This window comes from Oreochromis niloticus, linkage group LG6 (assembly GCF_001858045.2).
Source record: "Oreochromis niloticus isolate F11D_XX linkage group LG6, O_niloticus_UMD_NMBU, whole genome shotgun sequence".
In the NCBI taxonomy this organism is placed as follows: domain Eukaryota; kingdom Metazoa; phylum Chordata; class Actinopteri; order Cichliformes; family Cichlidae; genus Oreochromis; species Oreochromis niloticus.
The window spans coordinates 31732378-31748038 of NC_031971.2; the positions used below are offsets into that span (position 1 = coordinate 31732378).

At 36.5% G+C, this 15661-nt stretch overlaps 1 protein-coding gene across 1 annotated transcript in view; it reads right to left on the reverse strand.

Annotated features, from left to right (window-relative positions):
* Positions 1-15615, reverse strand: part of LOC100691917 (complement C3) — a 31852-nt gene extending 16237 nt beyond the window's left edge. Inside the window, exons 1-20 of the mRNA XM_005454829.4 lie at positions 15377-15615; positions 13304-13502; positions 12171-12333; positions 11401-11495; positions 11019-11107; positions 10829-10911; positions 10665-10752; positions 10449-10551; positions 9978-10098; positions 9455-9570; positions 5934-6080; positions 5497-5590; positions 5287-5375; positions 4980-5168; positions 4728-4880; positions 3362-3491; positions 2545-2613; positions 738-935; positions 474-591; positions 288-376 (exon numbers count right to left, since the gene is read on the reverse strand). Of these exons, the coding sequence (XP_005454886.2) occupies positions 288-376; positions 474-591; positions 738-935; positions 2545-2613; positions 3362-3491; positions 4728-4880; positions 4980-5168; positions 5287-5375; positions 5497-5590; positions 5934-6080; positions 9455-9570; positions 9978-10098; positions 10449-10551; positions 10665-10752; positions 10829-10911; positions 11019-11107; positions 11401-11495; positions 12171-12333; positions 13304-13502; positions 15377-15600 (2557 nt within the window). The 5' untranslated portion in view covers positions 15601-15615. The remainder of the gene's footprint in view (positions 1-287; positions 377-473; positions 592-737; positions 936-2544; positions 2614-3361; positions 3492-4727; positions 4881-4979; positions 5169-5286; positions 5376-5496; positions 5591-5933; positions 6081-9454; positions 9571-9977; positions 10099-10448; positions 10552-10664; positions 10753-10828; positions 10912-11018; positions 11108-11400; positions 11496-12170; positions 12334-13303; positions 13503-15376) is intronic.
* Positions 15616-15661: the final 46 nt, after the last annotated feature.

Genomic DNA, 15661 nt, shown 5'->3' on the forward strand with positions numbered 1-15661 from the left:
TGTAACAACTTTAGCCAACGGACTACTTTGACTCATCAGTTTTATGTTGTGAGTTGTCCAATCTGGGGAGCTCTCCTACCTGTGCGTGATACCCTTGACACCAAACCAAATTTTTTCATCTTTCTTTGGCCATATGTACATATTGTATAAAAATGTTTACATATAGTTTCAGCTTTCTGTTGAACTGATAGATCAATATATATATTTTTTAAAAGCTAAGGTTGGTGTAACAATTTCAAGAAAGGAAATGTACATATAAAAAATTTGTGCACAGAAACAATTCTCACCATGAGTTCTTGACATACTAATGCCAGTAAAGTGCCAGGTTGTAATTGAGTCTGGTAAAGTTATATCATCTTTCTCAAATGTTGTGCGGCTGAAATAGAAAAGTCCCATCAGTTTCAGTGGCAAAAAGGATTCCTTAGAGAAGTGGCATGAGTTTTTGTGCATTGCTTTTTATTGGCTGTACTTACCAGCTTTTGAGGTTGTGAGTGCAGTTTGGTAGTGTGACGTTAATCCAAAGCCAGCTTTCGGGGAAACTTGTCCGAACAGAGATGTCATAGCTGTCTATGTATTCATCATCCCACTCACCTAAAAGATGTGATCAAAAAGTACTGTTATACTTTTTATGTGATGAGAATGAGTTTTTAAAAACTAGTATACAACTAAATATATAAACTACCACTACCGTGATCTACCCAAAAACAGTTTTCTCATCCCCAGTCCCCATCTCTTACTGCGAGCCAGTTTGAGGGCTTCCTCTTTCCTGTCAACATGCACTTTTTCCATCTCCTTGCAGCAGTGAAGGAAAGCCTCGGCACAGCCTGGACCACCCACAACATAGTCGCGTCGCCTCTCACAAGTGTATGGAACAGGAATATCCTTCATGCCATCTAAACAGCACTCAATTTGTTCTTTGTCCTGGTATTTAGATACTGAAAAAAAGGAAACCACAGAGAAAAACCTTTAGATTACAGCGTTTAAAGTTCATTAAGAATGATCATCTACAAAGGGACGATGACATTTTTGTCTGTAAATATTTTAACATGACAATTTAACAAATAAAGTGGCTGTGACAGTGGTTTGTAGTTTTATTTTCCAGTTTACAAAAAGAGACTTTGAGTAATGGTGAAAAGCTTGAATGTGCTTCACTCGATGGGAAAGTGTGGTGGAGTGCACAGTGCAAGGTTTATGTAGAGTTTGTGCAAATGGGTGGATATAGTCTGATTATGTATTTTCTGTCTGATATTTCATTTGTAAGTAACATGTCTCTGTAGGTTCTCAGTTATCCAGGTCATGGTAGTCTTCTATAAGACAGCTCTTAAGACCAATGTTATAATCACTGCACATAGTTATCATGACACTCTTACTGGAAATTAGTTAAACCAGTATAAACTTGTTTAACGAAATTTTCTCACAAGACAAATGCTTGATGTAGATATGCGGGAGTGAACCAGAGCAAGGTCAAGAAACAATAGCTCTCACAGATAGATGCTGCCACAGACGCATGAAGTCTAGTCAAGTCAAGTCAAATTTATTTATATAGCACATTTGAAACGACAACTGTTGACGGTGTTATACATTTAAGATCATCAAAAGAGATAAAAACATAGGAAGACATGACAAAAGTTGAGAAAAAGAATCATAAAATGAGAAGATTTGAGTAAGAAATAAGATAAATAAAAGTAGTACAAACTCATTCTGATATAAAAGCTGAGGAATAAAAGTGGGTTTTCAGGCGGGTTTTAAAAGTGTCCAATGTTGGGGAGGTTCTGATATGAAGGGGCAGTTTGTTCCACAGTTGAGGAGCAGTCACAGGAAAGGCCCGATCTCCTCTGTGCTTTATTCTGGACCTCGGGACAGCTAGGAGCATTTGATCCGCAGACCTCAGTGATCTTGCAGGAGTGTACCAATTTGAAAGATCAGAAAGCTATGAGGGTGCTAACCCATGCAATGCCTTAAATACAGCACTCAAGCTGGTCCAAGCCTCCAATGGTTTTCTGACCAATCAGATGGAAGCACATTCTCTTTTATGAATTTGTGTACCGCTAAGTTAGGGCTATCTCTCCCCAGAAACGGCTGCAGACTATGGTTTTCTAACTGGAGAGACATCCAAGTACTTGAATTATTTTTGAACTGCTTGAGGCAATAAATAAGTGAAAGCTTGGATTGAGTCTGAAACCCTCTTTTATCCTAGATAAAAAGAAAACGCTATAATTGCCAGACTGTTTTTGCACAAACCATTTGTTATTGTTGTTTTTTTTCTTTCTTTTTCTTTCTCGTTTTTCTTCTATTGACTGTGCACTTTGTTTTTACCTGCCAACTGTCTGTGAACTTTGCAGTCAAATATAAACCACCATGACACTTTCCTGCATGGGGTCAATCAGCACAAAGGTTCTCATCACAACAACATGCTTCTGGGAAGTGGTTTCAGCAAAGCAGCAAGCTTAAAGAAACTAGTAAAGTAAGTGTGATAGACAGTTCATTCTATCAAAGACAGAATAGAAATAGCAATGTCTATCTTTGGTAGTTTAGGATACTCACTCAAGCTGGTTCTGAGGTCAATCAAAGTGGTAGATCGTTTCCTTCTGCTGGTGGCAGGACACTTCAAATCTGATTTTTCAAAACAGAAAAAAGCACTCTCTTTTGGATAGCAATCCTAAGACATCAATTACAGTTTAAAACACAGTCGCTAGAAATGGCTTAATCTCACTTTCATATAACACTACTTACAGCTGATCATGGGATATCTATGAGGGAAGAAATTTAACAAACTGACTTGTTACAGTGGTGGCAAATTCAGTGATCTCTTTAGATGTACCCATTCTTTCACAAATGTTTGAAAAGGCAGACTGCATGGCTAGAGACTGAAAACACCTGCATTCAAAGAATAAGAGATTATATCGTATTCTTTATTTTCTCCTAATAGTTTATGTTAGAAGCCACTAAAACACAGAAGTAGGAACTTAAAGGTTATAGTTAACGCTTTAAGGCAATCAAATTATTCTTTCTAAGTTGATTTTGAAAGTATGCCTGTACTTTGGGAGATTAATGCTTTGAGAAGAAGGTATATTTCTACAGTAGTAAATGAACAAATTTTGACAAGGCAGGGTGCACCAACAGAAGCTAACTATGTTATATCCCCTCATTATACTGTTTCTATATAGTAATTTTTTTAATATGACCTACAAGCAACAGAAAATAAAGAGGTAGTGGGCTTGCATGGCCAGTGGCAACCTAAAAAGGACCATCACTGGTTTCCTTGTTTTATAGGAGAAAAGGAAATTAGTTTGTGTGGTTCTCAGTTAGTCACTGTTACATTACTTTGCCAAAGTCAGTGTGATGAGTGAAGTAGGGTAACCTGTTCTATGTGGTGTTCCAGAAGTAGTGCTGGCCACAAACAACAGTCCAGCATCATAGAAAACATTCATGCTGTCCTTTCCTCCACCCGGTGTGCAGCCTGTGTCATACTTCGCTATTATTTCCCAAATCTGCGCAGAGTGGAAGCAATTCAAATGAACCATGCGAATCTTAGATAGTAAAAGTAGACATTATAAATTAGGGTTAGGAATTTATTTTATGAGCCTACCATTTCCATAGACAACATCGGTGACATGCATGTCTCTAACCTTTGAACCACTAAAATATTAGATAAAAAAAACTCAGAAAAGTTGATTCTGTTTATCTCGACCTTGCATTTTCAGTGGGAGAAATGTTTTGTCACTCATCCAAGTGACTTTTCCAGTATCAGCTGACTGCAGGTTTCCCTAACCTTATAAAGAGTACATTTGCATAATGACTGAAACTAGCACCACTGGCGAGCAATGGGTTGTGAGGTCAGTTTTGTGATTATTAATATGCAAATTGTCGTGACCATTATCAACAACCACTGATCAATGACCATGAGTACCATTCACAGAGAGTTGCGTAATGGCTGCAATCCCAACAAAGATTAACCCTTAGGCCCTCTCCTCAATTCAGAGATGGCCTTCTCTTTTTCACGTACTATGGCCTCCTTGACTTCCCGCTCAAACCAGTGTTCCTCTCTGTCCAGGATGTGTACATCCTCATCACTGAAAGACTGGCCATGGGCCTGTAGGTGTGAATAGCCTGCGGACTCCTGGCCCATAGGACAGGAGTATCAAAACAGTTGAGACACATTTTCTCTAAAAGTGGTCCACTCCAAAGATCCCGTCCCTTGCCACAAACAGAGTAATATAGTGCACGCTGTTAAGTGGCAGGAAGATTGCAATGATTTATACAAACAACCTCTAGCTAAGTGGATGGCAAAACACAGAAGACCTAACTCGGCTCCGCACTCTATTTACATCTACAGGAAAATGGCCACTCTTTCAGTGATGAAGATGTACACATCCTGGACAGGGAGGAATGCTGGATTAAGCAGGGACTCAAGGTGGCCATTTACATGAAAAGGGAAAGACCATCTCTGAATTGAAGAAGGGTACATCTTTCACCATCTCATGGCCATTGATCAGTGGCTTTTGATCAGTGGTTTTTGACCAATGGCCATGACAATTTGCTTATTAATAATCAAGAAATTGACCCAAAACCCATTGTTTGCCAGTGGTGCTAGTTTCAGTCATTATGCAAATGTACTCTTTATAAGGTTAGGGAAACCTGGAGTCAGCTAAGACTGGAAAAGTCACTTGGATAAACACAATGTCCAGATGAACAGTCAGCTTTTTGGAGTTGTTAAAAGACATTGCCTTTTTCTGGGTGAGGCGGTGTTTGTTGTTTATGACGTAGACGCCTTTGTCAACTGCCACTAATCCCACTGTGGCTCCTGGATCTCCTGTGACCTTCAGACCAAACTTCCCGCGAGGCTTATAGATATTATGTTTCTTTTCTTCCAGCTTCAGCTAAAGGAAAAGGAAAAAGGAAGAGTAGATGTTTTGCCTGGGCATCTTTTTTTACTTAGTTATCGAATAGTTAAACTGTGTGTCAGTGTTGTGTCTCACATCTCCTACGCAGGAGTGCTGTATATCCACTTGAACAGAGTCTGATACCACTTCAGTATCTACATGGTAGTACGCTATGATGCGGAATGATGGCAACATCTCTTTGGTAATAAGAACATTGTGGGAAATCAGAATTTGACGTTCTGCCTGGAATCGGTCATGTTTTACCAGCTGACCTCTGCTCAGGATCTGAGGACAAATTTATACAATTTACTTATCCAGCCTGTTACATAACCTGCTGTAAGTAATTACAACCCAGTCATTCATATTTTCAAACACATACAGACAGGTGTAAAAGGTCTCTTACCAGATATGTGATATCATATTCTTCGTTCCTGTTAAGGTTTAGGCTGAATTTGAGGCTTTGTCCTAATTTCACCTCAGCTGTTTCCAGGCCTGCAACAACAACTTTTTACAATCAGTACTAGACACTTTGTTGGCTCTCAGAGCTGTAGAGAGGATTATCAGCACGATTTCTGCTGACTATCTTCTGATGTCAGTTTACAAATTTCCTCACCAATATGAATGTAATTTCTGCTTGTGTGAGGGGTAACTATCATGTTAGCTGATCTTTGCCTTGCAGGTAAAATGTTCTCAACAGCAGTCCTTGCCTGTAATTAAAGGCATACAATACATTATACACAACTAATATAAAAATAATACAATTATAAACAAACAATACAATGACACTAATTTTGTACTAGATTAAAAGTATTTAGCCTATTTTTAGCTATCCTACAGCTGTCAGGGTGCAACAAAGGGTAGTCAATAATAAACTGCGAGCTGACATACAAACTACTGGCTATTTCCAACCATGTAAGAAAAGTTATGTAACATTTTTAAAGCAGTGTTCTTTCTGACATACAGTGAAATAAACAGACTGACGAGTGCATAGTTGGCAATAACTTGGAAATAAACAACATTGCAAAATATCAAATTGACAATTAAACATACAGTAATAATGAGGTCTCCGCTGTTTGCCACTGTATTGATGCTTAGCTTTGCCATGCCATTGTCTGCAGTGTGCCCTGTCACTTCACCAGGATTCACCACAACAGGAATATGTTTTGCTGGAGTGTTATCAGGGTTCAAAACTTCAATCTGCCATTACAACAAAGGAAAACAAAGAGCAGCATAGTTTATTTGATATTAGGTGCATGTTAGTTTCTGAAAAAAATAAAATAAATATCAAAAGCATCAAAATAACTAAAAATAAAACAACAATAACAGAAAAAAATAATTTTCATCTCAATTAAATATGTTCAGTTAACAATTATACATCACATACACATTATACATAATTATACATTATAATTATAAGCACATCTGCCTAATCACAACTTGTGGTGACAAACTCAAAGCCTTCAATAAACATTTGATTGTTGTGTCACAGAACAAAGTCTCGGTTTCATTTTTGGTTTAGTAAAATCAGGATCAGCTCATCATCACTTGATGTCAGCTTTTTTTCACAGTGTGCACAGACTGCATATTTTCACTGTACGTATTTGTGTCATTTATTTTTTGGAACCAACACTAATTTTTCAGATCCAATTAAACAGATCTGACTAATGAGATCACTGCATTTGGCAACAAGCATGCTCATAGCTCAAATCGCGGTACTTCATATACAGTGAAATTGGGGATTGTTTTGGGTTTTTTGCAATTTATTATTAGAATTATTACAATTTCAAATTACTATGGCACCAGAGACTTCCAGGGACCCTTTTGCAGGCAACACTCCCATTACTGTGGCAACTATCTCTTGTCCTCTGGTCAGGCCTGTAGAGTTAGAGAAGGGGGAGGAGTGTATTCCATTTCCTAACAACTGATTTATACCCTGTTTTTTCTCTAGCAGAGTCAGCCTAAAGGTTTTGTACCCTCTGGTGCCATCTCTAGTGTAGGCAGAGCATCCCCCCAAATTCCTCAGAGAAAGCGCCTCTACTTGTAATGTCTGATAGTGTCTGAGTAAATCCAAGATTATTCTACATTATATATCTGTGTGCAGTAAATGATTAAACAAATGTGAGATTCTAATTTTAAATATTTGGTTTAAAGATAAAAAATAAATTTTAACAATACACAACTAAACACTGCTGTGTCATGCTTTGAAATGATTTCTCTGCCTCCTCCAATTTGGTTGGAGGGTTTGAACTTCCCAGTGACATCTTTTCATATGTATGAACTGTGACACAGCTTCAACTCCTGGATCAAATTTTCCCTGCTTCTGCCTTCTCGTGAGAACTGGATAAACAAGAATCTCTGTTTCTTGTTTTTCTTGTTTAGGAACATCCAGAACAGTTCACCATCGCTTTACGTAAACTTCTTTTTTTTCCCCACAGTCCATTTTTTGACATCAAATTTTTCCACAAAAACACAATGGCACAGTGTGTACGTAGTTTACACAGCAAGTTTGGAACCGTAAAATTCTAAATTTTGAGTTCAGTGTGTAATGACCTTAAGAGATACAAACTTGACACAGAAACAGAAAACAAACAAACACAGACACAATATTAGAGGAACAGAATAGCAATACAAAAGGGGATTAACAAAACTGTTGTCAAGCAAGTGAGAAAATGAAGATGTGAAATAACACTAAAAGGAAATTGTAGGGAACATAGTGAAGACACACAAACACTAGGAAATTGAGATGAATATCAACAGTAGAGAATACAGAATAATAATACAAATGCAATAAAAAATACAAGACTAGAGAAAATGTAAACATTCCCAAAACCCAAAAACTTTGGTATGAGTCCCAGCTACCATGATAAAAAGAGAATGTGATCATTTTAAAATTTTATACCATAGCCATATTTTATCCGCAATACACAACTGACAAAAAAAATTCAATTTTAAACTAAGAACTATGAATTTGAATTTAATGACAGCAACAATCAAAAAAGTTGGGATAACCCATGTTTCTCATTGTGTAGCATACTGCAGTAACTGAGGAGACCAGTTGTTGCACAGTTGGAGGAATCTTGTCTCATTCTTGCCTGTTAGGATTTTAGCTTCTCAACCATCCAAGCTGATTTTTTGATGTATTTTTCATTTTGTGATGCTCCAAATGTTTTCAGTTGGTGGAAGGTCTAGACTGCAGATAGGCACCTGAGCACTTGGACTTTCTACCTCAAAGCCATAATGTTGTAGTAGTTGCAATATATACTTTACTATTGGTTTGCTTAAATATCAAAGGCCTTCACTGAAAAAGACATCACCTGGATGGGAACATATTGCTCTAAAACCTTTCTAGACCTTCCCTCACTGATGATGCCTTTCCAGTTGTGCAAACTGCAAATTTCAAAAGCAGTAATGCACCCACATACCATCAGAAATGCAGATGCTTCTGAACGGATAATAAGGCAAATGGTCACTCTTCTCTTTAGTCTGGAGAACGTAAAAATTTGATTAAAAATTTGAAACTGAAATGTTTTCCACTTTGCATCAATCCAGTTTAACTGAGCTTCGGCCTGGAGAAGATAAGGTTGTTTCTGGATCATTTTCAAATATGTCTTCTTCTTTGCATGATAGAGCTTTAACTTGCATTTGAGGAATTTTACATTGAAAAATGATTCTGACACAGTCCCACAATTTTGAGATGCAGTTCTTTTGCAAATTAATAAACCTCTGTCCATCTTCTGAGGAACTGTTTCTTTTTAATACCACTTACTTTTCCAGCCTTTTGTTGTCCCTGTCCTAACCTTTTTGAGACATTATCAAGAATCGCTGTGTGGCAGGAGATTGGACCCAAAATGCAGGACTCACAACACACAGAATGAACTCAAAATGCAGCTTTATTTGCTGACTCAAGGAAATGATACAAAACTAAACTAGACTGGGAAAATCTAAACTAAACTTCACAGAGAGGGACACAAGGGAACACAGCATGAGGGAGGATGTGACACAAGATTGAGGGAGATGCTGACCTAAATACACAGAGGGATAACAAGGAAGTGAGAACACACGAGGAACACAGCTGACATGAATAACCATAATGAGACAGGGGAGGCTGGACTGAGCAGAATGAACATGCGAACGTGGGACCTTCACAATAAAACAGGAAACATGATGTGGGAATGAAGGAGAGGCAGACGAGGGCAGACATGACGCGAAACATGGAAAACATCACAGAATAAAACATGAAGGGAAACATGGCACAAGAACTCACACCACAATATAAACACAGACACACAGGGAGACACAGAGGGCAGAGACACAAGGGGGAATCCAATAAATGAAACTGAACAACCTACGAACTATAGACTAAATAATGAACTAACAAAATACAAAAACACAACAAAACTAAGAACACTTGGTCAACATGACTCAGGACCACGACAGACATATTGCTGTCATCAAATTCAAGTCCCTGAGCTATGTTCAATTTTATTGAGCAGTAATATATTTAAAGATATTCACATTTGTTGTTTTGCAAAATGAATGACTTAAAGAATAATTATAAATTAGCAGCTTACTGTTACGTCAAACGACATTCCTGGTTTGAAGTATTTGGGTGTTTTCTTGAAGTTGATAGTGTAGGGTGATTTGACAATTTGGATGCCTCTCAGCTCTGCTTCCACCATCTCACTACCTGTTTGTGAACATACACATTCATAGATTTTAAATATGAGTTCAAATTTACCATCCTTCTAACCACTGCCACAAAGGACTTAAACTCACTTTGGCCCATAACCTACGTAAGTCTGGTTAAAGAGCCAGTTGCAATACATGGTTCATGGATATTCAATATTTAGAAAACCAGCCAAATATCGCTAATATTCTTAAAATTAATAACTATTCATCAAGCAATAGACATAGTTTGTAAAAAAAAAAAAAACATAAATTAGGCTAATAATAGGCTAATAGGCTAATTAGACTAATTTATCTATACTAGTAAATGAGTCTTGGGGAAGACAAAGTTCAAATGATGTGTAAACAAACAAACTAATTAATATTTTAAGCCCCCGACTTATAAGTTAAATAGTGTCTTTTTCTTACCACTCTCTGTCAACACACTGACAGCAGCAAATATAAAGTTTCCCTCCAAATCATTGATGTTTGGAAAAGACAGTGCAATGTGTTCCTTTTTCAGTTTAACGGTCCCTTCTCCTTCATCGATCTGGCATGGCATAACACAAAAATGGGTCATTCAGTGGCAACCTTTTTTTTTATAATTCTTATTTCACAAAGAGAAAAGCCTTTTATGGAATTATTTGTAAGGATTTAAAAGTTAGGGTCAAATAACAACTGGACAATAACACAATGTGTCAAAGTTGTTGGTTTTGTTTTTTTTGTTTGGCACTGAATATTTCTCATGCAATTTCTAGTGCTAGTCTTTGACTTATTTTAGGAAACTGGGCATTGATTGAAATCACGAAAGATAAAAAATAAAACACACAGAGACTTGTCAAATAGACAGTTATTCATTATTGTTATTATTTATTATTAAAAGAATAAATGTTTACTCACCTGCACTCTTTGAAGAGAACTTGGAATGCCGTTTTTTGTATTACCAACTATAACTCCAAACACCACAAAGGCTGTGCCATCCACCTTTTTACCAAATAGATATCTAAAATCACAAATAAACCGTTAACTTGCAATCAAAAAAACAACAATTCAAACATGTTGTTTCCTTGATTTTATAAATTAAACTGTGTCCACAAATCAAAAGCCTTCATATACGTTGCTTTGATGTTGATGGTGAGCTCATCACTGTCCACATAGAAAAAGGGGACCTCGGATGTCAGTTTAACCTCAAAAGTGGGAAGCACTGCAAAATAATACTCATTAAGTGTCCAGTGAGGCGAAAAGGGAAATTTTTGTTGGCTATTTTTAAACAAACTCACCGTATTCTTTCACTTCAAATTCTGCCTCAAAGGTTTGCTTTAAGTTGGTGTTAAATTTTGACACCACCTTCCATGTTCCTGTACTACATATACAAACAGACACACATAGATGTACATAAAGAACACATAGTTCAGTGTTGATGTGTTTATAAGATACACAACTTTGAGTGTGGCATTGGGGAAAAATTACCTTACAATTTCAGGGAGGAAATAACTTCCAGTGTAGATTCCTGACTCTACAAGGACAAGCTTTGATTCTAAAATAATTCCATCAGGGTTCTAGAAATAAGAAAATTAAACCTAAAATTAGGTGAGAGCATCAATAAAACACTCAATATATTTTATAATTTTTAACATTTCTACAGCTTCCTAAAAATGGGTAATTTGTAATTAACTGTATGGTTTATCTAAAAGTTTCAGTTTATGTTTTCATGGCAAATTGCATAAGTGTTGGAGAAATCTTTATGTTTTACATGTTTTAGTGACATTATTAGAGGTCATTATTTTGTAAATGTTTTATACTCCAAGTGATACATTTTGTAATGATGTAGTTAAATGAAAGATAACAATACCACAATATCAACAACAACTGAAGTATCAGTTCCCGGTTGATAGGTCTTGTCTGTGGGCTCCATATTTGGCCTCATTGCAAAAACCCTGTAATGGACTGTGACAGAGAGACAAATAGAGAAACACTTTGTTTAATTACTGTGTTTATTTCAGATTCCCCTGTCAACTAGTTAGCACATGACATCTAACAAGAAGAAACACTAATTCTACAACCATGGAACCATCAATAAATGGATGATAGGCATTAAACCGAGAAACTGACAACTCTGCTGCTGCCTGCTGTGATTTTAAAAAATATATAATTATACAATAGCTATTAATGATCCTACTGCCAACCCAAGATATAGAAATATAAACGACGAATGTCGGACCCGACCACATTTCAACACTCATTAACTTTATTTCGGTTGCTGTTCACAACAGTACTCAGCTGCAGCTTTGCAGTTGCAAGCCACACACACCACCAACAACAACTCAGTCAGGACCCAGTACAGGCTTTAATGCAGGGGAGGCGTGATGAGCCGATGCAGCTATGGTGTGTCAGCCTCCCCGCAGTGGCGCCACAGATCAAGCCCCGCCACAAGGAAAAGATGTATTCTTGATGCATCTGATGAAAGTGGAATCAAATCTCTAACAAGCTTCATCTCCTATGATCTGAACTGCATAAACTGCTAAAAGGTTAATGATCAAGTTCTGTCCAGTAATGATGACCATATAATTTTGTGCTGGTGTTGGTTTGTGTTTCTCATCAGTAATGGAGTAAAGGACTCACCGGTGGTACTGGGAGTATAAATAGTCTTGTCAGTCTGGATGAAGATGTACCCATATTGAAGGGAGATTAACACAGTCTTCTCCAGTGTTTGGGTACCAAACTCTCCTTGTAGGTGAACATACTGTTTTATATTGGGATCCTTGCTGAAGTGCTCAGCAGGGATCTGGGAAAAGAGAGACAGTGTGAAGGAAAAAGCTGGAGATATAATATTCATTTTAAAAAACTTATGAATCAAGATATCTGTGTCATACAAAGAGAGAGCGAGAGAGAGAGAGCAAGAAAGAACAAAAAACATCTGGCAGGAAAAATCCAGGTTGAAAAGCACAAAAATTGGAAAAGCTGGTATACAATTTCTGGAAAAGTGAAAACTGTTGAGAAAAAGGTGACAGATGTACATAAAAAACTGGGGATGGGCTGAAAATTGAGACATTTGGTGAGCAGAAGAGCTAATGCACAGCTGACAAACATTTCCCAGAGATCTTTCCCGGATTAATGTAATATTTGTAATGTCATAATTATCGCTAAATTGTCAGTACTAATAATAGTAGATCTAGGGCAGCAGGAATTCCATATCTTAATTTGGGAAACTTCTCTTTTCGTTAAATTTAAATAACACTGTAACAGATTTCACTGTAATATAAACAAGTTCACATTATGCGAGTTTCTTGGATCCTCTAATAAGTTACTCATTAGTTAGAAATCTCATGTTTTAACTTTCTGGATCATCTTTACATACGCTTATAATTTATAACAAATGAACCAAGGCTCATGGGTCTAAGATTGGCACCAGTGATTAAGACCACAAGCTCATAAGTAAAACATTTACGGAAGTCATGAACCAAGTAACATGTATACTATATACTATATACAATAATTTTGTACCCCCAGGAGTTGCCCATTGCTGTTCATTTGAAAGAATACAGGTTTTGTCTCTCTTTCTTTTTCTTTTTTTTAGTATTTTAGGCTCTCTGGTTAGTTAAATACAATATGAAATTATTTTAGAAAACATATTGCATTACATTGTTGTTAAACACTAACGCACTTGGGAATTTGGATGTCCCAACTGATAATGTTTATGAAAACCTGCATGGTAATAAGGATGTTTCTGAGATCCGAGACTTAGCAATACTTACCATAATTTTTCCAATACCCTGGAATTTGTTTTGCTTAGTAAGGGTAACAGTTGTTGATGCCAGCGTCAAGTCTTTTCTTGGAAAGTTCTTCACAAAGATATTGACATTAACATTTTCTTCACCAGCATTATCTTGAATTTCAACAAAGATGTTTTCTTCAGTTCCTACTCGCAGGAGATTGGGGGCAGACATCACCTCCCTGAAGACAGAAGACAGTGTTGGATAATGTAGCCCAGCTGATTCTGTATATGACAAACTTCATGATTTATTCAATTAGTCATTCATTTGGTAAAATAAATCATCACTTTTTATAGAGAAGATAAATTCTACCAAAACTAAGAGTTTTCAGTCATATTTTAGCCCTGTGCAACACATAAAAACAGTGGCTGTTGATGCTAATGTCTAGCACTAGCATGCCAACTCGCTGCTTACTTTTGGAGCTTGACTAAAGAGGTGCGTTTAAAAAAAATCGATTTTCTGATTCATATCAATTTTACCTTGAATAATGTGATGTCAATTCCTTAAATCCTGTTTTTTCCTTGATTTTTAAAATAGAAATGTATTTTGCCAGAAAGGCCAGAATCTCATTTTAAAGCTCACAAAACTATGTCAACAACTGCGAAACAGTTAAAACAGGAAACGATTAAAGAGCAGGTAAGTTGATTCGGCAAAAAAGATGCAAACACAAAGCATGACCCAACGGCATGTACACGGTCATGCCTCAGGCGCTGAAAGACGAAATCTCACAGATTCCGATGCTGCAGGTTTTGTTACTCTCCGACCAAAATGAACTGAACCAGCAGCAAAATAAGATCAAAACTACGCTTCATGTTTGATAAATAGTGTCATGAATTCCCTTTTTTTTTGCTTCCACCACAATAAAATTGCATTTCCCGCACAGCTCTATCTCTCAGTGTAATTTTAAGGGGGTTACATGCTAAAAAGCCAGGCCAGGAAAATCTCCTTCATGTTTTTCTGTATTTTCTTCTCAGTTACTTTGACACAAAGGCATCTGTTGTGATGCGTACACCTCTGATGAAGTCTCACAAGTGTCAGATTCATTTTTTTTCTTAGATATAAAAATAATAAAAAATATTAAAAAAAAAAAAAAAAAAAATGATATAAAAATACCGATATGTACTGATAAATAATTACAATATTTCTGATTGTCTGAGTCAAAATTAAATTGAATTGAATCAAATCGAATCAGGACCCAGTGAATCAGAATTGAATCAGTTATAGAAATGACCAAAATGTGTCAAAATTGTAGAGAAAACATAACACAAAGCAAATTATTATAAATTCAACGTAAACTTGGTTTCTTTTCAATCCAGTTCAATTTTATATGACCAATAGCACATATATAGGTCCTAAGGGCTTCACAGTCACATTTATTTTAAATGAAGTCACTATATTTACATATGTGACATCATATAAAAAATATATATGTAAAAACTATATGTAAAAAATTACATATATTTACACACAAAAATAATCTGTTAACTGCTTCACTTTGTTTAGTTCTTTGTTTGTTTGTCTAATTATAATGTCCTTGTGCTGGATAAACAAAACATTTCATCCTTGTTCCGGGCAATGTTTGCTGTGTGTGTTGTAATTCACCTCTGTCCACACTTAGTGTGTGGTAATTTACCAGCATTTGAAAGACTGATGTACTTTGACTTGCTTTATACAAATAAACTGGACAGAACTGGATAAATATTCATTAATCATTATGTATCCTATCCACCACAGAAAATTGCTAGTTGTGCACATTTTAATTTGGTTTCAGAATACAGTTAAAACTGGACATTTAGAATTTGAGACAGTCACATATGAGTTTATTCTATACTTTAAAATCATTCAGTTTAACATAAAATATAATATAACAATAAGGATTTGTAGTTTACATGCAGAATATTAAACTTAAAGTACTGAGAATTATGGTCAGAACTGAAAAAAGTGCTAGTGTCATTTTAACAGTGTCGTCAGACTGAAGGGGGGGTCATAATAATTAATTTTGAACAGGCGTTCAAGTTCTGGAAGAATCTGTTAAGTTAAGACACATATACTTACATTGGAGATCCACTAGCCAGAGAAATGAAACAGAAAAAAAACACAAAGTCCAGGAGCAACAGCTGGCTCCGATACATCCTCCTGCCTGATCCCATATCTGCTGAGTGCAGCCTCTCCATCTGAGACAAGCTTTTACGGATAGCTTGATCCTCCTGCACCTTACGTCTCTTCCAGTGATAGGATAGCTTCACAGTGACTTGTGACTGTCTTAAAACTACGCCCATATACACAACTGAAACAGTATTTGAATGTAATTGTTTGACTTGTTCATAAATACTAAAAAAA